This window comes from Nanorana parkeri, unplaced genomic scaffold (genome assembly GCF_000935625.1).
Source record: "Nanorana parkeri isolate BGI_ZX_2015 unplaced genomic scaffold, ASM93562v1 scaffold414, whole genome shotgun sequence".
In the NCBI taxonomy this organism is placed as follows: Eukaryota; Metazoa; Chordata; class Amphibia; order Anura; family Dicroglossidae; genus Nanorana; species Nanorana parkeri.
The window spans coordinates 1,016,867-1,041,575 of NW_017306682.1; the positions used below are offsets into that span (position 1 = coordinate 1,016,867).

General features: G+C 41.6%; 1 protein-coding gene across 6 annotated transcripts in view; it reads left to right on the forward strand.

Moving 5' to 3' along the window:
• The window catches only part of CELF1 (CUGBP, Elav-like family member 1), a 51,798-nt gene extending 28,382 nt beyond the window's left edge, over positions 1-23,416 (forward strand). The window contains exons 10-16 of one of the 6 annotated variants that reach the window (XM_018559732.1): positions 3,253-3,355; positions 3,561-3,689; positions 10,573-10,683; positions 11,713-11,898; positions 15,420-15,563; positions 16,624-16,790; positions 22,146-23,416. In XM_018559732.1, coding sequence (XP_018415234.1) covers positions 3,253-3,355; positions 3,561-3,689; positions 10,573-10,683; positions 11,713-11,898; positions 15,420-15,563; positions 16,624-16,751 — 801 coding nt within the window. In that variant the 3' untranslated portion in view covers positions 16,752-16,790; positions 22,146-23,416. The remainder of the gene's footprint in view (positions 1-3,252; positions 3,356-3,560; positions 3,690-10,572; positions 10,684-11,712; positions 11,899-15,419; positions 15,564-16,623; positions 16,791-22,145) is intronic. The other 5 variants (XM_018559734.1, XM_018559733.1, XM_018559735.1 and 2 more) reach the window with 5 other exon arrangements.
• Positions 23,417-24,709: the final 1,293 nt, after the last annotated feature.

Genomic DNA, 24,709 nt, shown 5'->3' on the forward strand with positions numbered 1-24,709 from the left:
TTGAGCCAGGCTCACTTTAAAAGGGTTTTCCCTTAAGCTGGCCATACACCTATAGATTATCTGAAGATTTTCTATGGTCAGATGGAAGTGCAACAGATTCCTCCATCTACGCTAAACTGTGTGGATGGAGGAATCTCCCTCTGGGCCAAGCTTCAGTATCTTGCTAGTCGGCCCCGCTGGCTCTCAAAACACCTGAACAATGCCTGCATCCAATCAGATTATTCAGGTATTTTGAGAGCCAGTGGGGGCCAACTAGCAAGATACTGAAGCTTGGCCCAGGGGGAGATTCCTCCATCCACACAGTTTAGCGTAGATGGAGGAATCTGTTGCACTTCCATCTGACCATAGAAAATCTTCAGATAATCTATAGGTGTATGGCCAGCTTAAGGGAAAACCCTTTTAAAGTGAGCCTGGCTCAAGCCTATGCCGGGGCTGTTACCTTTTTCTGAGTACACAATGCCTAATGCAGTGAACATCACACAACTGCTGTCCTGTTTTAAAATGTTCCCTTAAGCTGGTTGGGTCTGTTTGACTTAAAACTTGCATACCAGCTCCAAGGCAGCCCCCTTGCTTAATGATGCTCAACAGGTGTATTCAAATGCAATAGAAGAATATGGCTAGGCTCCAGCTCTTCCCATGCAGTATGCCCTCTTTCTGGTGCTGTCCAGTTATCAGAACCACGCTGCAATCACAAACCCTTATGAAAAATTTGACTCAAAGTCAAAGCTCAGCCCATCAAGGCTCGTTCCTTAGAACCGATCGCTATTTATTTTATTAGCTATTTTGGCACCTCATTTGACACATGCACTTATCCCTAATAAAGCATTAATGCCCTATAGGATTTCTAGATTGCACTCACATTTCATAACTTAGGCTGGCCATACACTGCTCTATTTTTTTCGTTTGACCCGCATGCTGAAGGAAAAAAAATGGAGCAGATTTCTCCAATACTACGAGTGTGTCAATCATAAATCCTGCATTGTATTCAGACAGCGGTCGCCGGCCCCTGCCAGAATACCCAACCAGAGCCTGGTAGAATACCCAACCAGAGCCAGCAGCTCATTGGCTGGCAGCTCTGGTCGGACGAAGATTTTTCAGCCGGCTCCTTCAATCAGTACCTCAAGAACCGGCCGACAATCAGTGTATGGGCACCCTAAAGCAAAACACTTATGGATTTTCATTAGTGGATAGACTATCACTGCAAACACCAATGAAGCAATCGGTCACTACACCTGTTAAATGGGCGTCCAGCTGAATATTGAAGCCCCTGTTAGGAGTACACAGCCTCTAAATTTGATTTTCACAGCTCAGCTTTGTGATTTGGTAGCTTCGGTGTTGAATTTTAAGCCATTTTGGCTGTTTGCCGTTTCTTTGTGTTCAGCTCATTTGTGCAGAGGTGTCCATGTGACGTAAGTGGTATTATTCTCTAAACAGTACAAAGGGCAAAATTCACTCACCCACAACTACCGATCAGAACTCACTTGTCTTAAATTATTGCAGTACAAGGGGCTTTTTTGATTGGTTGGGCAGTACACTGCATTTAAAACTTTTCTCGATGTGCTGTTTTATTGAATGAGCCCAAAGGGGTGATTTGTGAAAGCTGGGGCAAAGATAAGGCTAGGCTATTATCCACAGAATATGTGACTTTTCAGTTTATTCCCCAATGTGCAGAAGGAAAAATAAACCTTTTATTGCTGAATATCAGCAACCAGATTCAGAGTGGAGAAGCTATGGACTAGTTGGGAGACTTACATCATTTAGATACAAACAGGGACTCCAAATGCAATTCAAATGAGTCTATTTAATGACGTAGGTGGAGCATATCACACTGATGCAACATTTCGGGGTCTCGCAGGATCCCCTTCCTCAGATCCATCACATGTCTTTGCCTATGGGTCCATGGACTTTAGTTACATTATTTAGAGTCCCACAAATCATCTGTTTCGCATCGCGTATAACGCGTGGACAAATTAATATGGGATTCAGAAGCCAGCAGGATTTTTTAGGAGCCAGCTCCATTGACAACTATAGAAAACCTGAAAATTAGGTGCCAGCTCTACTTTTTAAGGAGTATTGACTACTTGGCTCCCGGGATTTGTCCAGTCCTGGCTCTGAGATCAGTTGACTTTTTTGATGCAGACTTGTTCTGAGGTCTTCTGTTGATTTTCTGAATCGGATCTCTGCTACGCTGAAAAAGAATGCGTTTACAGAGACCACTGCTATAGCCTTTGCTGTCCTTTTTACCAGTTTATGTGCATGGAGGCTATTTTAAATATATTGCTTCTTCACATGACGCAACTCCCAGATAGCAGCTGTGAAAACTAAGAATCCACTTTGCTAACAGTCTTTTCTGTCTTTGTTCAGTCTGCCTGAATACAATTACATCATCACCCCTCCTTTGCTAATTGGTGGAATCAGTTCTTTCTATTAGCTGCATATAGCTGGTAAAGCAAAAAAAGTTCCAGCAAATGGGGAATAGAATAATGAAGCAACGTTTTCACACTTGCTTTCTAGACCGTTATATGGAATAGCAAGAGGAATAGTACAGATCACTTTAAGAAGCCTCCAGAGCAGTGGTTCTCAACCTGTGCAACCCCAGGAGCCACATATTTGTCCTTGGTCATTAAGTCGTGACCCAAGTTGCACTGCACTGAAACACATGTCATTGTGGTACAGCGTTTTCTGGTGCGACCAATCAAATTGTGGGTGGGAGATGCGTTTGGGGTGCCATTCAAAAGAATGGCAATGCAACACACCTACCACATAAGAACAAGACTGTGCGATTAATGCACTGTACTGGTGTGAACAGGTCATATGTGCATTGCTGATGGAGCTCTCATGTGTGCCCTATAGAGGTGCTGCTCGGCTCGGTGAAAACTGACAGTGCTACGCTAGGGGCAGGCTGAGAAGCCTCTCACCTAGAAAAGTGTGCCGTGACCCACTGAGCACAGAGTCACGACCCATCAGTTGAAAACCAAGGCTCGAGAGTGTTTTTATAGGTTTTGCAAACAGCTGATTTGCAAATGTTAAGTTAAGCATCAAAATAAAGTCACCAGAGCCCGTTTATGCTGTGACGTAACTACTTTTCATTTTTACAGTTTTTGGTTTTCTTTCTAATTTAACCCGCCCCCTTCCCACTCACACTTATCCTGTTCTTGTACACCCTGTGGATATCTGTGGTGTGTAGACTTTCTCCCCAGACCGGACTGAGCCCTCACTCTCCTTCTTGTTTTGTTTTGGTGTAATGTCTAGCTTTATTTGCAGCTCCTCCAGCAATCAGCCACGTCCAGCAACCTCAACTCCCTGAGTGGCCTCCATCCCATGGGAGGTGAGTACTCCACCGAGACAACATCAGGTGTGTGCTTTTTTATTTTACTATTACTCTTCCACTATCCTCTTCCTTTCCTTTTATATGTTAAGGATTTCACCTCTTCATTTCACCTTACAATCAATATGTGCCGTCTCCTTTTTCTTTCCAAAAAATAAAAAACAAAGTGAACCGAATAAGCATAATGGCTAATGCGCATGTGCCGTTTTCTTGCCTGTGTTGCGTGTTTCAGGACTCAGTGCCATGCAGATACAGAACTTGGCAGCTTTAGCAGCAGCTGCCAGCGTTGCACAGAACCCAGCCAGTGCGGGCTCCGCACTCACTACTTCCAGCAGTCCTCTCAGCATCCTGGCCAATTCTGGTGAGCTGCACGGGTTTTTTTTTGTTCTCTTATGTTTGAGTGGACAGTCATTAAACGTTGCTAATTTAGAGCCAAAGTTTTCTTGTGGGGCAAAAAAGTTTAATCTATTTTGTATGTTTGGCTACTGTAACAGAAATAATCTGAATGTTTGGTCTTGCATTCGTTTGTGGGATCTTGTAAAAGGTTAATATTTTTTAGTCTGATTCTGACATTTCGGTTTAATGTCAGGGGTCGCCTGGTATCTCACAGTTGCTGCCCTGTCAACTGCATGACCTCACACACTGTGTCCCAACTCTTGACAGCACATGACAGGATCAAATAATAGTTTGCATTTCTCTTGATTTCATGGCTTTATCCAACATTGTTATGTACTCTTTCCAGTTGGTGTTGTGAGGTCAGACAGTTGACAATGCAACATCTGTCAGACATCAGGTAACTTCTGAAATTTAAAGATCCATCAATTGAATTTTCCGCTCCAAATTGAATTTTCAGATTGTTAAATAAGCTCTGACATAAATGGTTCTCTTTTAATGTTAGACCTTTCTCAAACCTGGCAGAATGCATAAGCAGAGGTTTCATTGTAGATGACTTGGCATCCAGGTCTCCCTCTTGGTCAGTGAAGTGCCCATCACAACAGAAGGCCAGTTGGGAGACTAGAAGGGATAGGATTGAGCTCCAGGAAGATTTGGAGATGCTCTTTTTTAAAATCTGTCCTCTCTGCTTATGTATTTATGTGTATGTGTAAATATGATGTGAAACAGGAGTGATGTACAGCATTCTTGCTTTCCACGAAAAAGGTTTAAAGTGTATTTCCACTTTTGCAGACGAATTGGGATAACACCTATTATATATTTGTTGCATGTTCCCATTCACATAGCATAAGCCCAAAAACAAATAAAAAAATGCTTCTTGCTGTTTAAATGGTTTTTACTGAGGTTACTGGTTTTAAGAGTTAAAATGTCTTCTAGTATATATATGCCTTTTTACATTTTAGGCAGGGCTGTGAGGGGTCTGAGCTGGCTAGGCCATTGAATGTTATTGAAGCTTATCAGATAAACTCAATCCTCAAATTTCCATTGGGACAGACCACTGTGAATAGGGCTCAGAAAACCCTGGAATCGGCCATCTTGTCTGATTTTAACAAAACATCTCAAATGTAATTGTTGGGGGGGGTTTGAGTTATTTTTAAGTATGCTGTGTGAACAAGAATACATAACGAACATAGAGGGGTTTTCTTAAATTTGACTGAAAAAGTGGAAATACACTTTAGGGCAACCTGAAGTCAAAACATTTGTATTATTTTTGGGTACGGTGGAGAGGGATTAGACCACCTGTCAGGCTTTTAGTGCTGTCTGTCCCCCGTTAGGGACATTCTCCCTCTCTATCTGTCCTGAAGACTGGGGTGGTCCCTAGGATAGGAATAGATGGGAAACCTTCTAATGGGGACACTAGCTCTGGTGACCCTGCTTACTACCAGGGACTCCTCTCACTTAGAAGGGATTTCCTCTCACGGTTTGTGGCTATGAGACAGAAAGTGAAATCTCCCCTATGGGACACAGATGGCAAAAAAGCTGACAGGGGTTGTAACCCTCCCTTTTTCTATACAAAACCTATATGTATACTTTATACATACCATCCCCCCCATTAATCTACACTCAGTACCCCATAATAACAAAGCGAAAACACAATTTTAGAAACATCTGAATTTAAAATAAAAGAATGAAATATCACATTGGCATAAGTATTCAGATCATTTGCAACAACACTTGAAATTTAGCTCAGGCGCCTCCCATTTCTCTTGATTGTTGCTGAGATGTATGTTTGGCCTCAATTCTAAACGTTATGTCTGGAGGAAACCAGGCACCGCTCATCACCTGCCCAATACCATCCCAACAGTGAAGCATGTTGGTGTGCTGTGGCAGTGTTTTTCAGCAGCAGGGACCGGGAGACTGGTCAGGGTTGAGGGAAAGCTGAATGGAGCAAAGTACAGAGACATTTTCAATAATAACCTGTTCCACAGCACTCCAGACCTCAGACTGGGCCGAAGGTTCACCTTCCAACATGACAATGTTCTTAAGCACACAGCCAAGCTAACACAGAAGTGGCTTAGGGACAACTCTTAATGTCCTAGAGTGGCCCAGCCAGAGCCCTGACTTGAACCCTATTGAATATTTTTGGAGAGACCTGAAAATGGATCCCCATCCAACCTGACTGAGCTCCAGAGAATTTGCAAAGAAGAATGGCAAACAATACCCCAATCCAGGTGTGCAAAGCTTGCCACATCATACCCAAAAAGGCTGGAGGCTGTAATTGCTGCCAAAGGTGCTTCAACAAAGTACAGAGTAAAGGGTCTGAATATTTAAGTACATGTGATATTTCAGTTTTTTCTTTTCAATAAATTCGGATATTTCTAAAATTCTGTATTCATTTTGTCATTCTGGGGTACTGAGTGTAGATTAATGAGGAAACAGAATTTAAACAACTCTAGTATCGGGCTGCAACATAACATTGAAAAAAGTGAAGGGGGTGTGAATAATTTCTGAATGCACTGTATTTTTGTGTTTTAATTTAAGATTTGTTTTGCTTTGTAGAGTCAAGGATGATTTAAGTATATCTTCATTTAAAATAGAAACGGGATAAAACCACTGTCGGATTTTTTTTTTTTTCTTTTAGTCTCATCAAGAAGTTTACCTTTCACTTCACGTGAGGCGTCAGAAAGTGAGAGGATATCTTTCCAATGTAAGGGAAATCCCCCCAACCCTCTCTCCTCCCCCCATCCCTTTAGACCATTGTCCTTTTGTCAGTTGTCCCCATTGGAAGATTTCCTCTCTGTTCCTGTTCTGGTGGCAACACCAAACTTTGGTTCTACCCTAACTTTCATTCCCATTGATCAGAACACTTAGAGAAAGAATGAATCTCCCTAACTGGGAAACAGACTACAATAATAACCTGACAGTTCAGTGATTCTATCTCCTTACCACGTTTTCGGTTTTCTTTTTTTTCCTCTGAAGTGTGCCTTTGGTTATACATTAATACATTGTTAGGTTTTATTGCTGTCTGCCAGTCTTGTGGACATTTCTGCTTCCTTTCCTATTGACTCTGCAGGAAATATCCCTCCAATAGTGATAAACTCGTCAACCTAGGCTAAAACAAGAATCCTGATTGGGGTTTTTTGTTTTTTTTTGCTGTCTGTTACTTTTCGAGAATCCTACTGGCTCAACAGGAAGTGAGGGGAAATCTGGTCCTGACGCTTCTACATTCTACCCAAAACCTAGAAACAAAAGTGGTGGAAGAGCTTGGTGTCACTGTTCATATAGTTCCCCTTTTATTTACAATACATTAGTGGCTTCATAGTAAGAAAAAAAGCATGGACTAGAGTGCCTTAAACATGATCCTTGTAAATGTGCTAAAACCTTCAACATTGAAAGATATATATATATATATATATATAGTCTGCCATTCCGATTACAGTATTCATGTTTGATACTAAATTATAGGGGCGCACCGAAACCGAGTATTTGGGCGAGTACTCGTACTCGCCCAAATGCTCTTATACCTTCCCCGATACCAGAACTTCCGGTCAGGGAAGGATTTCCTCTGACCGGCAGTCCTGTAGGGGAACATGGCTCCATGCCAGTGGAAGCACTAGACTCGGTACTGGTGAGTACCGAAAGCAAAATATATGTACTCCATACCGACAAAACGGTATTGGCGCATCACTACTAAACTACGAATGCTTTTGTTAATTAAACGAAAATGATATCCAAAAATTTGGATTGATTCCGTATAAAGCCCTTTTCTAAAATGCCAAAGAGGTTTTCTGCAGAACTGAAGATTTCTCTTCCTTCGAGGCTTGTTTTTATTTGTTTTTTTCCTCCATTGATATGGCTGGCAATCATCTCATGACAGGCATACATGATCCAGGGGTCCAGAGCCCCCCCAATCCCTCCTTTTTTTTCCCCTACAGTTTTGTGAGCAGTATTAGACAGCTAGAAATCTGTCCTTTCTTACAATCAACTGAGACAGCTGATCATCAAATTGTAAAGAACAGAAGTTTTTATGTGTGGTTGTCAAGTGATGACTCTTATTTCCTGACAATGCCTGGCTTGCAATATCTACATCTGGAATGTGAAAGCCTTTAAACATTAAGGGTTTTAAGCCTTTTTTTTTTTTTTCCTGTGTTCCTTGTGGCACCCTAAATGTCAGAAGCCACTAGTGAATAGAGCCTTTGTTCTTGTCCGTGTTGGTGCTGCCTACTAATGGCTCAGTCTGGTGATACCAATTAAACACTTCCTCACATGCAACAAGAGTGCCAAACCAATGCTCAGAGTCCCGATAAGCTTAAAGGTGCCCATACACTGGTTGAATTTCAGCTGGTTTTTAATCTATCGGCTGAAATTCGCACAGTGTGTGGGGCTGTCTGCTCTGCTCAGCTGTCGGCATTCCTCTCAGCTGATTGAAGGAGCCGGCTGGAAAATCTCAGTGCGATCAGAGCCGACAGCCAATAAACTGGCTACTCTGGTCGGGTAATCTGACAATCTGGAAAAAATGCTGCAAGCACAATTTTGTTTTTTTAGATTGCACTGGACCGGAATGCAGGCACTAATGTGGCACGTGTTCTGGTGCGGGCGATCACATTGCTGGCGTGGCTTTGGTGCGATTGACTTCAATGCACCGCCACGCCTCCTCCCGCCCCTGAACGCAGAAAGCCGGCCAGAATGCAATATAGTGTGTTCCAGAGGCTGACCTCTCTGGAGCGTACTGTTTTATGGTGTGAGCCAGCCCTAAAACACTCTTGCCCACCAGTTGGCAGTCTTCTTTAGAATGTCCACTCAGCTCCTGTGCATGCAGTTAAGCTGTATTTGCACTTTTGCAGCCAAACTGGGATAACACCTACCTAATATGTGTTACATGTACATTTGTTTGTTTATATTTGTTAAATGTCTAAAGAATGTTTAAGTTTTGTTTAACAAGATTTCCTTGATTGTTACTATAAAAATGAACTGCTGCCCTCACCTGCTATGGGTTTTAGTGTTACACTGGGAATGGGTTATTAAGAGAGAAAAAAAGTAGGAAAAGCGTTGTCTGTGTCCTTAGGGCTGATTTTGGCTTTAATTCCCAACCTGCATTGGGTAGAAACGAAAAATTGGAATATCGGCTGTGAGCAACAGGAAGTGTTATTTCCTTTAGTTCCAACCAAGTTGGCATATGATCTTTTATAGGTCCCCTCTAGTTTTCCTAATGGGGTTAAACTTTTATAAGAAATAGCACAAAAAGAAAGTGCTTGTTTGCTCAGGAAGCTCCTATTGGCTTCCTAATTCAAAGTTCAGACATTCTATGGAGATTCAGCTACCTCTGATGTGCTCTATGATGGCAAATATGAAAAATGTAACTTTAGAACCTTCATTTATACAGACTTTGTCCTACCGGACCTCCCCTTGCTTGCTCTTTGGAGTGCTTCAGTACATGGCAATGTTCACCTAAGATGCTCTCGCACCCTATCAGCAAGTGACAACCTGGTATTAGGATTACAGGTTATTCATTTTGAATCCAAAATGTTTTTGATCATGATAAATTAAATTGGTCAACAAAAGTTTTTTTTTTTTTTTGCATCTGTTTGAATTTGGCCTCAAAGTACCTACTCAAAAGGTTGGGTTTTCCATAAATCTAGAGACGTTTGCATCAGAAACCTCGACAGATTAGATTTGAATTTGCGTTAGCGGCTAAGTGGTACTGCATTGGTTGACCATTAGAAGTTACTTTGACTAATTCTTCTATATCTTTTTAAGCTTTGATAGTTATTTGAAGACGAGGCTTCATCGCGGCCCTACTCTGTAAGCAGATAGCAGGCAGTAGCTCACTATATGCTGACTGACTATATGCTGACAGGTCACAGGAGTAGTAAATGTACTCCTGTGATGCAAAAGAGATGGAAAGCCAAAAAAAGGTTTGGTTTTACTTCTCTTTTAAGCTGCTTATTTGTAGGGTGCCATTTCCCCCCTCTAACTGTAGGGTTGCTTTACATCTGGAATCCAGTTATACATTAAAAACCACACTTTAATCTGGTTATGTATTCATTTAAAATGAATAAATATATATTAAAGTGCTGCTGCTATTATAGATTTGAAACCTTTTGCACTCTTTTCCTGTAAGGGCCAAGGGCACTTACCTTGCTATTCAGTTTGGAAGGGGTGTAAAGTACTACCACGACTGACTGACTGAGCAATCGGTTGGATCAAGTCACCCGTATTCAGCTATTTGTCCAGAGTTTGCCTTTAACCTCTTGCCGTCCGCCCGTAGTAAAAAAACGGACGGACGGCACTGCAGCATCTGCGGGTTGCCGTCTCCAGACGGCAATTTTTTTCTGCTCGCGCGCCCCCTAGCGGGCACAAATAAATGTTTTATCATTTAATATAGGGGAAACTGGTTTTTTTTTTTAAATTTCGATAATTTTTCCTTAATATAGTAAAAAAATAAAACCCCCAGTGGTGAATAAATACCACCAAAAGAAAGCTCTATCTGTCCCCAAAAAAGGGTATAAAATTCATTTCAGTACAGCGCTGCATGACGGAATAAATGTCAAAGTACCGCAGCGCTGAATACTGAAAAATGGCCTGGATGGGAAGGGGGTTTAACACCGCGGATGTCAACTGGTTAATGTCCACATTCTTTTCTGTTAGGAAGTTAACACCATGTTGCTGTGGTTCTGCAGAGTTCTTTAAGAAAATCGCTGTGTTCCTTCATGCTAAGCAGTATTAAATATGAGAACTGGAAAATTCTCAAATATGGAGTTGTTTGTGATGTTGTTTAAGTTTTATTATTTACATGTTTCTCATTTTTTATTTTGTTATTTTTATCCTCCTCCCCTAACTCATCCACTCAGGGTCATCCCCCAGTTCAAATAACAGCTCATCAGTGAACCCCATGGCTTCTCTTGGAGCCTTACAGACTCTGGCAGGAGCAACTGCTGGCCTAAATGTTGGTTCTTTAGCAGGTAAGTTAAGTTTGTAAGCATAAAACGTGTTACACATTTGTCAAAACTTACTGCTATGCTGCTGTCAAATTAGAACATAGTGTTTTTTGTATCACTTTTATTTTACATATATAAATATATATCTCTCCAAAGAAGATATAGAGGCACTCAGGGTCTTGCAGCGTGGATAAGTCCAATGCATCAGCATTTTATTGTCTGATTAGAAGGCGCAGATGAGAGATGTATAGAGGGAGATATATTATTATTAAGTTTTAATTATTATTTGCATGCTAGAAGTTTCCATGACATTGGGTTTAAAAACAATTACTACGTACACTTACAAATAAAAGAACCCAGCACTCCATGCATGCGAGCTGGCAGTTAAGATGGTCCTTTCTCATACAAGAGAAAGGGGGCATCCCTCCTCTGGGTGCTTCAGCTTATTGTGTAATCTGATCTGTCTTGCTTTATTATAGCATTATTTTGAGGACCAAAAATGTGTCCTGTTTGATATTTGCCACTTACAGCCGGTAATGAAATATTCATATGACATGCACCTTTTACCTGGCTGAAAATCTATATATAGACAGTAAATAAAATGCTGGGGGAAGAGAGAAAAAGTTAATGTGGACAACAGTAACGATTACAGGTCTTGTCCCTCTGCAAGCCTGCGAATGGACAGTAAAGAGAAGCAGCATATTCAGTTATCTGTCACCCTGCTCTTTCCTTCTTTTAGCTTGCTTCTTGTTACCACATGAGCACTGCAGTAGAACTGATTGGCCCCTTGTGGTGATTCTTCCTCTCTGTGCAGGGATGCAGGAGGCTAACACCAGTTCAATTTCAAGTACTTGCATTGCTTGCAAAAACACATTTTGTATTGATGAATATAGAGCTGCATTAGTTTGCCATTTAATAATCTACCTGAAGTTGAGCGTTAGAACACTTCTATAATACCTCCATCAGGAGTACATGGGGAATTGGTGGATCTTAAATCATAATCCTCTTAAAACAAGCTTCTTCATAAGATAATGTATACTTTTTCTCCTCTAGGGATGGCGGCATTAAATGGTGGGCTGGGCAGCAGTGGTCTCTCCAATGGCACTGGTAGCACTATGGAAGCTCTAAGTCAAGCTTACTCTGGAATCCAGCAATATGCTGCAGCAGCACTGCCTTCACTCTACAATCAGAGCCTATTGTCACAGCAAGGCATAAGCGCTGCAGGGAGTCAGAAAGAAGGTGAGTTTTAGAACACTTTGGTAGTCTTGAGCAGTGTGCAATGGACTAAAAACTGTGAGCTGTATATATGTGTATGTACAGTGGTACCTCGGTTCACGACCGCTTCTATTCGCAAACAATTCGGTTTGCGAACAGGAAGTTCGGCAGAATTTTTGCTTCCATTCGCCAACTCCGCATCGGATGACTAACACAACCGCAGCCATCTTCCCCGCTCTGACACATAGTCGTGGCTTCCTCTAGTCAAGATCGTGGTCTGATCACAGTTTGATTCGATTCGCAACCAGAATCGTGGATGGAACAAATTAAGTTTGTGAACCGAGGGACCACTGTATGTATAAATCTCTAAATATATATATATATATTTCACACGTGTGTGTTTGTATATATGGGCTTGTAGTTGGAAGAGGTTTTGCAGAAGTGGCAGTCTACTTGGAGAGCTGCATGACTTTCCTCAGTTTGCTTTGTGAATGCAGGTTTCCCCACGCAGAGGCAGTTTACCTTCAAACATTACAAAGCCGATTGTTGTTTTTGGGTTCTGCATTTTTCAGGCAGTGCTTTTTGGCAGCATTTATTTTGGCACAGGTTAGTGAGATCCGACGTGTTAAGTAAACAGACCCAAAATATTTTGTATTACAGCCAGATATGTAACTTACAGCACCAGAAAATATTAAGTAACCCTTAAAGCTCAATTGAACCCTGAGTTGAAATCAGCTAAATGCATTCCAGGTGCATTAAAATGAGGAAGAGAAATATTGGGGAATTGGAAGGCAACTGACAGAGAAGCATGGGCACACACAGTGGCGTAACAATCGCAAAAAGCGACCCAGGCGGCCGCTATGGGGCACAGGGGCCCGGCCAGGGCCGCTTGGGTCGCTATGGCATGTGGGGGTGCTGGCTGTCACAGACTCAGCTTAGCAGCGGCCACAGCGCATTTCCCCTCATAGCTGCTGCGGAGCGGTGTCAGTGACAGCCAGCCGCTGCGGCAGATGAGGGCGGTGTTCGGAATGGAGGAGGCGGGGCCCAGGGACGTAACAGGAGTCGGGGCCCGGCGACCACAGAGGCGCTGACAGGTAAGAGATCTCAGACCCTGCAGAGCCCACTATAGAGAGCCTATGGTGGGCTCTGTAGGGTCACTCTCCGCTGGGGCTCTGCAAGTGGCATGACTAGCAATCACGGGGCCCCATACAAAATTTTGCTATGGGGCCCTGTGATTTCTAGTTACGCCCCTGGGCGCACACATAATATAACGGGCAGCAATGCCATGGATACCATGTGCCCATTTGAAGCTTTCTCTTTTTCACAGTAATGCCTCAAAAGTTTGGGTTTTCCCTCACATTAAGTTACATATTTAGATAGGTTGAAAAAAAGAGTTTAAACTCAAGAGTTTTGGCGATAATGGTCACTAGAACACATAGAAAGGTTCAATCTCTAGCAGGATCATATAGCAATTAAAACATAACCTCTCCCAACTGGGTTCAGAAATAAATAAAACTTTTACTTGTTCCATGTTGGATGCACATCATTCAGGTATTTCCTCTTACGCTGTGCAGTAATTTCTTCTTTACAGGATGGAGTTGATGGCAACATGACCAATCTGGATTAATAACACGCATACGTAAATGAAAGTGTGCACTGAAATATTAATTGGTCCAAAAGCAATGGAATCCTCAGTTCCCGAAATGCGCAGTGTGTTAGAAAAGCAATGGGTTTAAAGGCAGGGATGTATTGCGCTAATGCTTTACTGGTTCTATAGCAATGTGACCTCCTCAAGGCTATTTGAAGCTGTTGTTGCTTACATCATTGAGATTTGCTTTGTTCTATACTGTAGTGAAAATGGTTAATGAACAAATTTTATTGAATGTACTTACTTCAATGTGTACCCGTCAACCTTAATGAGAGAATGTTATTTGTATTGTAACCTGAGGAATGTAGAATACTCAGTGCGTTGCTCTGCCTCTTCATGTTCCCACTGCATTGTGTTGGTGGTTGGGAGGCCTGCTAGTGACTTTAGAGAGAGGTGGCTTGTCCTGGGGTGGAAAGGTAATTTTCTGTGGAACCGGATACATAGTTAAAAAGCTCATGCAACACAGTGTCTTTCACAGGCCGTGTTCTGCCCATAGCCGTGGCCTGGATGCAAAATCTGCATATTCTTGTTGCACATCGGTGGTGATGCAAGAAAAAGTATGGCAGGCTTGCTGCTTTATCTACCAAACAAGTCAGGAAGAAGCAGAGCCGAGCAGGTCTTGGCTTTAGATGCATATGTAAACATACAGAAGGGCACCTTTTAAGTCCCCATTTTACATGCCGTGCCCAGTGCCTAGGATCTTTAAAGCGAACACAGATTCACGGAAATATGGGAAGTGTCATTGCTGAGGTAATCGGAGTCAGAGGTCATCTGAAGCCTGACCTAACACTTTCCCATCTACTGAGCATGCTGTGCCGGGGATCAGGCAGTTGAAAGGCAGCTGCTTGAATGCTTCCAAATGATCACTGACGGTAGCTAAAGTATCCTGCTTGGAATTATCAGTAAAATAAATTATATAAAAGTCAAAAGGTTTTTTTCAAGCTATTTGAAATGCTGAATAAACTATTCACAATGGATGCTGCAACTTGATGTTTAAAAGTTTTTTTTAGTTTCCTGCAGAATCAGCTGGTCCCCTGAGCACTGGCCCCTGATATCCTGTTTTGGGGTGACTAATTTGCCTTTCAGGGTCCTATGGAGCCACCCTTTTGTGTGCTAGTAAGCAGTGTGTGTCTCCACAGTCACAGAGGCACAGCAAGGCATGACACTCCGTCTGCTCTCTGCTCCCTTCTCCAAGCTAGTAGATGAACGGCTCCTGGAGACTGCGCTGCCCTTGTGCTCTTGTACTGGACAGGAAGTTCAGGGATGCTGAGCTAAGAGAGTTGGAGACAACTGTTCAGAAACATGATGGCTGTAAAGAGCTTGGACAAAAATATAAAGAAATACTTTTGCTGGGGAATGTGTATCTGTTTGACGTGGATTCATTATTGAAAAGTAGTTTGTGTTTGATACTATTTGAAGTAAGTCTGAACAGTTAAGGATTCCATCATAAACCTTCTTGTGACTAGTTCTCTTTAAAGAGACCCTGTCACCTTGCCCCTGCAGAGAAAAGTGACTTGTGATCAAGGGAGTGACGCTCTGCTGATTGGTAGATGTTCTGCTCTCCCTGGTCACCAACACTGTGAATTCAGTGTGGGTTGAGATAAAAGAAGTAGCTGCAAATGAGCACAAGCAAGGTAAATATAAGCAGATCGGAAGGCCCCTTTAAGGCGACGCTGTCACTTTTCCCTGCACATGCAAGGTGACTGTGTTTCCTTGAGACCCACCTTCCCTTAATAATCGTCTCCTATAAGCATATAGCTACTGTAGCAGGGTTATGGGAATGGAAGAGTTTTGTTGATGCGTAGAACAAAAGGTGCTCTTTAGAATCGCCTTTCGTCATTCACTAGCTTTTTTGATGTTGGATTTTTAATAAACGTTTTTTACTGACTTCATTTAGGTCCAGAGGGTGCAAACCTCTTCATATACCACCTGCCCCAAGAGTTTGGTGACCAAGACATCCTGCAGATGTTCATGCCATTTGGAAATGTTGTGTCCGCCAAAGTTTTCATTGATAAACAAACGAACCTCAGCAAATGTTTTGGTAAGTTTTTGGTGGTGATGGAGCCAGTAGTAGTAGTAGTAGAGCTCGTCACCATTTATTTGGCCCTAAAAGATCTGAAACCTTGTAATGCTTCCCTGGCCAAAATGTATTTATTTCTTTTTTACTTGAGTTAGAACTTGTATATGTCCAGCTTGGCACAATGTAATCATGACTGAACACGACAGGAAGTTTAAAGTTTTGGCCACAATAATGAGAGGTGAGGAGGAAATCTTCCAGTACAGACAATATCAAATAAAAATGTAGACTTCACATAAGCTTTAATTCTATCCGACAAACACAACAGTTAGTCCATTCAGCTCACCTTAATTTGAGTTATTTGTAACCCACACAGCTCCTCACATGTTGAGCGGGAGCATGCTTCCTGAAGTCTGTGCCATTTCACCAATGAGTTTAAAGGAAGGTTTGCATCAGAGCTTCTAGTTTCATACATCATGCTTTATGTATTGGAGGAACGGCATAGATCTTGGGTGTGATCTTGGGATTTGTATTGCGGAGGTATTCCCAATACCTCCGCAATACAAATCGACAAAAGGATAAGCTCGCCCAAATTGCTAACAGAAGTAATTGGGATGAACTGGTGCGCTACAGCAATGCCTTGACTGCTTGATGTGTGATCTGTGTCCTTTGCATGCTGTTTACGGCTTATTTTTGATTAACTGGAGTGTACCATTACAGTATATACTCTTCACTTTACATACACACTGGTTTTACTCATTGAGTACATACAAAAACTGGACCAACGGTAAAGCTTTGCCCATGGCACCCAAACCAAGCAGGGAGTCTTGCTGGCTGTGGCTGAATACCTCATTTTCGTTTTAGTACATGAACTGTGCAGGCTTATTTATAATCAGGTGAACCAAAGTAATTTACAGCAATTAATCGGCCATTATATGCGACTCTTCTAAACTGAAGGAAAGGTTATCCTAGTGAGCTGCTGCACTTTACACAATAGTCTGTGCACTGCCGAACTTGATAAGCCCGAAAGTTGCCATTTAGGCGTGTTAGGCTTTAAAATAACTGACGCGCTTGTGTTTGGCAGGTTTCGTGAGTTATGACAATCCAGTTTCCGCTCAGGCTGCTATCCAGTCAATGAACGGCTTTCAGATCGGAATGAAACGCCTGAAAGTCCAGCTTAAACGCTCCAAGAACGACAGCAAACCATACTGAACTGTACTGCCCTGGGAAGTGAGCGAGAAGGATGTTCTGGTAAGTGTGGGATGGAAAGGCCAAACCAGGATGTATGGCTGGAGGAGAGCACTTGGTGAGAACGTACAGACTCTGCTGTCTTCTGTCAGCAGCCCCGAAGCATCTCCATGTGCTAAAAGCCAGAAGCCTCTTTCCCTCCTAAAAGACTCTGGGTACAACGTTTTTGTTGTGATTTCTTTTTATTTTGCTTCATATGGAAGAACGGCTCGTACTACTTGTTTCAAGTGTTTTTGTTTTGGAGTTTAGGTGCCATATCAGTAATTATTATTATTTTTTTTTTTATAATATTGTTTGGACTTTTGCTGTGTTTGTACAAATGTGTGACAGTACCAGCACCAGAAGCCTTGAAAAAGGAGAGAAGAGCTCCTGCTTTTCTGGCATTATACAGCCTGTCTGCTCAATGCTCCACTTGCCATTTCGCTGCGTTTCAACTGCATGCACGCTCTTGACCCTTGGCCGTTGAGGGTCAACCGCTCATGTACCTCCCCCTTCCCCGGGTCTGTCTTGTGATACAGAAATAGCTTCTTTTGCTGGGGTTTTGCTACATCATCCTGCTTCATTTATTTTACCTGCTTTTTATTTGGACACTCCAAAAAAAAAAACTGTATGTAGAGCACAATTAAGGTTGCCCCTTTAGCTGTTTAAAATAGACATTCAGAATGCAGTTGTATTGAAGAGCACTTATGTTTGGTAGCCTTCAGCGACTGATCAGACTTTGGCTTTCAGGAATTTGGTCTGACAACTGGAAGGAGATTTCTGATTGGCTGTTATACTTTGCATCATTAAAATGATTTAGGACCACACCTTTTTCTATCCCCAGCCTATCCACGCAGTAGGAATTTTAACATTGCTTAGTCTCTGTAATTTGGTCTTCATGGGTTGATTCAACATACCTCAATTCCTTTTTATAGTAGATTGTCTGAGGTTTATGGCCAGTGTCAACGGGCTTTGGTTTGCATCAGATGGGCTTTGCATTTTCATACAAGTTTATGGAAATGCAAAATCCACTTAAAGTAGGACAACTGCAGGTCAATTGCACATCTCAGTGAATTCTTAAAAAACACAAAAGCATCTCAAACTGATGCCATTGAGGCAAGCCCAAAGCCCTCCAACGCAGGCCCTTAAGGTAGTTAAAGCCTCAGGTAACCCGCATGTCTTTTTGGTTTACATACATTTCACTGAATGTAACCTATAGCTCATTTATATAAAGTTTTCAGAAGCGTACAGAGAGACCTTTTGGATAGAGGCGCATGGCCCATCCTTGTCTTACATCCTGTTACTGGTCTCTTTAACACCTCTAATGTTGGTCCCTTCTCAGCCTAAAATTGCTGGCAGTAGGTGATCCTAGGTAGCACTCGGCTGCACGATATATTGTAATAGCAATATCATATTTGTACATGGGAATGTTTACCTCCTTCCACCAGTATTGTTTTTTTGGATCTAACAGCAGAACCCCAACGTGGATAGAGGTAAGCTTTTATCTGCAATCCCAGTCTTGTTTGGTATGGGAAATGGCTGTACAGTTCAGTATTCCAGCGGTGAGATAGGCTGAGTATGAAATGATGATTACATCTATGATGTATACCTGTTGGTACTTCAAACAGGCAAAGTATACGTAAGAATATTTGTATTCTGTAGATGCTCAATTTTAAATAGCAATTCTGGCAACCATAAGCACAATATATGTACTTTTTTTTTTATATATAAAAAAAATGCTTCTAAAACAATCATTCTGGTCTCTGACCAGACTTGGAAAATGTTTACTGGTAACTTGACGTACCAATTTACATGGCAAGCGGGCATGGCATTGTCGGATTAAAAAGGGCGATTTTTTTTTCTTCAAGAGTTCACAAACTGGTGTCTGGTGTTGCGTAGTAGAATAGAGTATTTCATGTGCCTGTGTGTGTATGTACTACTCTGTGCATACCTACATACATGTATCGTGACATACGTGCTGAAGAACTGCTAAAACTTGAATATTGTATACTCAGAGAAAAAAAAAATGTTTTCAAAAGTTTTTGATTTGGTATAATGTGAAACGTATTGAGGCTTCCAGGCTCCTGATATGATCTTTTATACAAGTGTATAAAAAAAATAATCAAACTGAAAAAAGATGATTGAAGGAAAACAAGCCTGTTAGAATGACATTTCTATATTTTTATAGAGGTTTTATACAGCTCGGATGAGTGAGCAATATTTATTGCCTAAATTATTTCACTGGGAAGAGATTTTGTAGAATTTGGAAAGACGGTGATTTTATTTTATGTTTTATACAGAGTAACTCTGCGTCATGTTTATAAGGCATCTTACAGTGTGTGGGGATGGACAGAAAAAAAAAATCCTGCCCAGCAGAAGAGTCTGGGTTATAAATGTGAAAATGAAGTCTCTTTTTTTTGACTTGTCAGTATTGAAATTCTTCACATCTCAACTTACGGCTTGACTGCAGGCTACTGAATTCTGCTTTTTCAGATCTTCTGCTTCTATAACAGAATTTTTTTTGAAGGGTTAGAGGGAGTGGAGGGTACTGTAATGGGGTCCACATCCATCCTCGCTTGTGAGTAGGGCTGCAACAACTAATCGGTGTAATCGATTGAGAATAGTTAACTATTCTAAGATTTTTTAAATACAACTAATCGATTCATCGGGAAAAAATTCGGGCAACTAATCGCTTATGGAAATAATCGTTAGCTGCAGCCCTACTTGTGAGCCCGGTTCGGCAGCTGTGATGGGCAGTTCATTCTGTATTTAGGACACTGCCTGCTTCAGATGCATGACCGTATTCCTTTTCTACATAGGAGTAAAACAGGCAGTGCCATCATTACTCTGTAAGGGCCTGTTCATACCATAGCACAGTGTTTTGCGACACATGCGTTGAGGTGCATTGCGCTAGGCAGCCTGTTCAAAGTGAATAGGCTGTCGACTCACGAAAGATATGTCTCTCACATTTTAATTTGTCAGCACAGGGCAACACAACGCTGTGCGTAAAGGTGCCCTGTTGCCCAGGTTAGATACAGAGCCATGTAGATATATTAATTGGGGTTAAACTAACTTTGCATTACAGTGTAACGCACATCTGGAATGTGTTTGTGGCAACGTGTTACAACCTGCGTCATAACATGCGTTATGATGTGAAAGAGCCCTTTGGGATGCTTGACTGGTCCTATTGATGGCTGCAGCATCACCCCCTTTTAGTCTGGTGGTGGTGACGGTGTGATTTGTATCTGTCACCCCTTTGTAAATTCATGTTTCCATCCCCTAGTGGAAGGACTTGTTCCCACGGAATAGTTTTAACACTGGGATTCGAGAGGAAGCATGCCTATGTTCTAGGAGTCATTTGTGGAAGATTTGCTCATAGTTTCAATGATCATTTCAGTATAAAAAGGCATTTATCCTCTCTGATGTAGTTATTGATGGAAAATGCAGCATGTTCTGTGCTGGTGATTGTTTACTGATGAAGCCTCATGTTTTACAGTAGTGTTTACATATGTGCTGCCATGAGGTGTAGATTGCCTTGTGGATGTGTCCCAGTTTAAATGTGCCGATGTGTAGACAGGTGAGGAAGGCAGATAAACCCATACAGCTGAATACCATCCACATGTTGGTGACCCAGTTGTTGTAAACCATAACTTTACTGTTTTTAGTTTACAATTTTACATTCCTTGCTGTCTCGGTGCCCTTAACAAAGTGTTGGTAATTCTAGAAAATGGCAATAAATTATTTTGGCCCTTTTTTTTTAATGATTTACAACTAGAAAAAAACCCAAAGTGGGCAGGCATTGACCTTTGTAATACGTGTTGCCAGTGTTTCACTTTTTACTGGTTCTCACCAACTATCCAGTTGCTAAAACCAAGAAGAGTGTAGTGTCCGAACTTTACCATTTGCAGTACTGGCTCCATTGACATTGACGACTATAAAATATCTGGGGAAGATTGGAATGTACTTATTCCCATGACGTTACAAACATGCAAGTGTTCACTGCAGCTTTCAGATCTGCTTACAACAAACTAGTGAACCCCTGTTAACCTCAGAAGTTCAGAGTGTGGTTTTTAAAGTGGAAAGCTATATTAATTATGGAAGCCTGTTATGTAGAAGAAGTCTGAAGAGAGAAGTGAATTGCTTTTTCAAGTCATTTGCAACTTTCTCTTGCTTCCTGGAAAGTTGTCTTTTGAAGCGTGCAGTCTATCACGAGACAAGCTTCCACTGAAGAGCCTCAGCGCACCTGCCTCAGCCAATCATAAACTGTAAGCCAGCCAATAATAAGCTCAGCCAACCATAAACTGTCCCACCTTGAGTCAGCCAACCATGAACTGTCCCACCTTGAGTCTGCCAACCATGAACTGTCCCACCTTGAGTCTGCCAACCATGAACTGTCCCACCTTGAGTCTGCCAACCATGAACTGTCCCACCTTGAGTCGGCCAACCATGAACTGTCCCACCTTGAGTCGGCCAACCATGAACTGGCCCACCCTGAGTCGGCCAACCATGAACTGGCCCACCCTGAGCCAAGCAGCCATAAACTGGCCAACCATGAACTGGCCCACCTTGAGTCAGCCAACCATAAACTGGTAAGGAAATGTACAGGTCAGTCCATTGTATCCTGGAAATGCTTGTTCGGGAACATCCTGCACCTTGTTCCAAAAAAACAGCTTGATTGGAAGCAAATTAAACCTGCCGCTGGAGCAACAAAACAATGACTGTTTTAGAAGTTTGCAACCCAACATTTGCATTAGCAAATACACGTTGAAAATGGGAATTTCTCTCCTTGACTTGGTCAATGATGAATTTTATGGGACTTCTAAGAAGATGGGTTCTATAAAAGGGGGGTTACTTTTTTTTTTTCATCTCGGTTAACTTTCAGAAACTGTTTGTGCCATTCATTGAGCCTAAATGCCACCATTGTTTCGGAGGTGCTAGTAAATGTGATCATTAAAAAAAAAAAACAACCCAGTGTTTACATGGAGTGGTTCGGGCTTTTGTCGGTCTTCACACCACCGCTCCTGTCCTTTTTGTGTCCGTGTGGGATGCTGGGCTAACTTCTTCTATTGGGATCCCTTTTGCATGGTGATTCTAGTCTCTAATTTATGTCTGTCGGGTGTGTTGTGTTCCTCCCAGACCCTATCACAGTTGTGTGTACATGCGTGTGACATCATGTTGTTTCCCTTCAAGATGCCAAGGTCCACCAAGCTTAGTTACCTTGGTCTTCGGTGTCTCTGCATGTCTGTATTGAGCTAGACCATTGTGTTTAGCTGTGTCCTTTTTTTTAATTATTTTATTTTTTTCTGTGTGATTTTGATGTATTGCGTTGTGTAACTCAGTGCTTCTCCCTGTTTTCTCTGGTTTGTTTTTGTTTTCTAGATCCCTTCCTGCCATTTGTCCATCATTGTGCCTCTAAAGCATGTCGGTGTGGCGTTCAAGTACATCGTCCAAATCCTTGTTTCTTCAGCTTCTTTGATGCTTGAACTCTCACCTCTGAACTTGTGTTGATCTTTTTTTTTTTTGATGCTATTGTGTATATTTTACCATGTTGTTGTGTTTTTCTTTTTTCTCTTTGTATGTTTTTTTTTTTTTTCTTGCGTGTTGCCAAATTGGCTTTGCTTCAAAGACTGCGAAGAGGGACACAATATTTAAAAAAAAAAAAAAAAAAAAACAACTCGCATTTGATTATTGAAAACAAAATATATATAAATCTATTTTTCTAGAAATTCATAAGATAACCACTTAATTTTGGGACTTTGTACCTAATAATCTTTTGAGCAGGTCTAACTGGCACACTGTTTAATATTCGTCTTTTTTTTTTTCCCCGTTTGTTTGTACCAACCAAAATTTCAATCTGTATGTCCTCTCTACTTGAGCTTAGGGGGCTTCTTTTGTGTTATTTTATTTTTTAACTAAAACCTTGTAACTAATTGGAATCTCTCCAAAAGAGTCACATTTTGCTGTTTACAGATATAAATATAGTTTTTTGTTTTTTTTACAATATGGAGTGTGGCAACTTTGTATTCTGTGCCCCATTCACAGAGCACCTACATTCATACCGGAACCTGTGCTTCTATCTGCCTACTAAAGTTCCTTTCTTTTTGGGGAGGCTCTACTGACTCTATAGCAAAATGTGACCGCTTTTGATTTCTCTTTAAACTGTGCCAAAAACAAAAAACTACTTTGCCTTGTCCTGTACATTTCTGTTAATCATCTATGCTCAGTTTAATACACACAGTATGTCCCTGTTTGGGGGGCAGTCGCTGAGTCCATAGATTTTGTGTTTTAGAGGTTAAAAAGAACAAAGCGGGGGGTGTAAAACATAATTTTAAAGAAAACTGTTTAGCGTTGTCCTTTTTAATTAATTTTTTGTGTGTGTGTGTTGACTAGATGTGCAGTTATAAGGTATCTGGGCTGTGTGTTCAGGCTGCTCTGGAGATTCCTGCCCCGACATGCAGGGTAGCTGTGCTGTATAACAGCATGGCATGTTTTGGTTGGCACCATAATGATTAACCAATGGGTGACCTTCAGAGGTCTTCCTGAAGCCCCCCAGTATAATGTTTTCCTTAGAAGATCCTGACGTACAGGCTGTTGTATATTTAGCAAGCGCTGTAACCCGACAAAAAGGCCTTGTGTACCAACAGTAGAGGCATAATGGTCTGTTGCCTACAGCAGGAAGAATCTTGCTGGTTGTGGGGAACATCTAATTAGGTCCTCCAGTTTTTCGTACCTGAAGTCCACTATCCCCTGAAGAGAAGTAAAGGGGATATAAAAAAAATAAAGGAAAGCTCTGTTGTGATGTGACCGGCTTAATCTGGCTTAATCTGGCTTAATTCACACTGGTGTTTAAAGCGTCTGTCCATTATGAAACCCAAATAATGGTTTTGATTGGACATTGGTGGGCTGAAACACCCATTGGCTTCTTGAGGTGAGGTTACCCCCCACTAGCGTTCCCAGCTCTTGCCCATTGCACAAAAGACCTTTTGACTTTTGCTGCCTCAGTAGGTTAAATGTTGCTCTGAAAATGCTCTGACGGCTAAAAGAAGAATGATAGGAGTATGTTGGAGGTTGGCGTGAGCTGGGGACGCAGGTGTAGAAACCACACTGTAAAATCCAGATGTTCCCTTTTCAGAGATGTGCTAAAAACATTTGGAATATCGTTGCCAAGGACAATTGCACATCGCTTTCAGACACTTTATAAATGTAGCCCATGTGTGTTTTCTAATGACCACGCCAGTGGTTTTCTGCTACAGCCCTGAGCCAGGTGTTGTCACAATCCTCAAAGCATAGTGAAGTCCTCCCAGCTCACGAGGAGCAGTGCTTTGGTCAACCAGCCTCTATTCGGTGCTTTTTGTCCACAGGGTATAACCCGATTTTTGGCTTGTGCCCTTGAGCTTCAATTTGAGCTCTCGCGTTTACTTTTTTTTTAGTTCTATGAGGCAGGAATTGGCACCAGTCCAGTCTGACACAACTCTGTGTAGGGCTGCACACAATTCATAAAGCCGACACAGAAGGGCATAACTCCTTCTCTTCCTCGCAGCCTGTCTCATCGGTGAAGCGCTTACAATAAGAAATAAAAAAACAAAAACACGTGAGAAGTATCCTCTGTGGATCACTATAAATGCCAAAAAAGGCTTTCTTCTGACTACTTTTTAAACAACAAAGTTCTGTGGTGATTTTATGCATCGTCATAATGTTACCTCTGCCTTCCTAATAATATCTGCCTGCTTTTTGTGAATAATTCTATATAAAGTTGCAAAAAACTAAAAAAAAAGAAAAAAAAAATCTTTTGGAGACAAACCTGTGGGCTTTTTTATTGGTACAAACTGATTGTAGTTAACACTAGGATTTTGTACAGTTTTTTGCCTTTTTTCTACTAGAAAACAATGTAAAGTGATTTATTTCACAATGTGAAGTCAAAAAAAAAAAAAAAATACATTGCC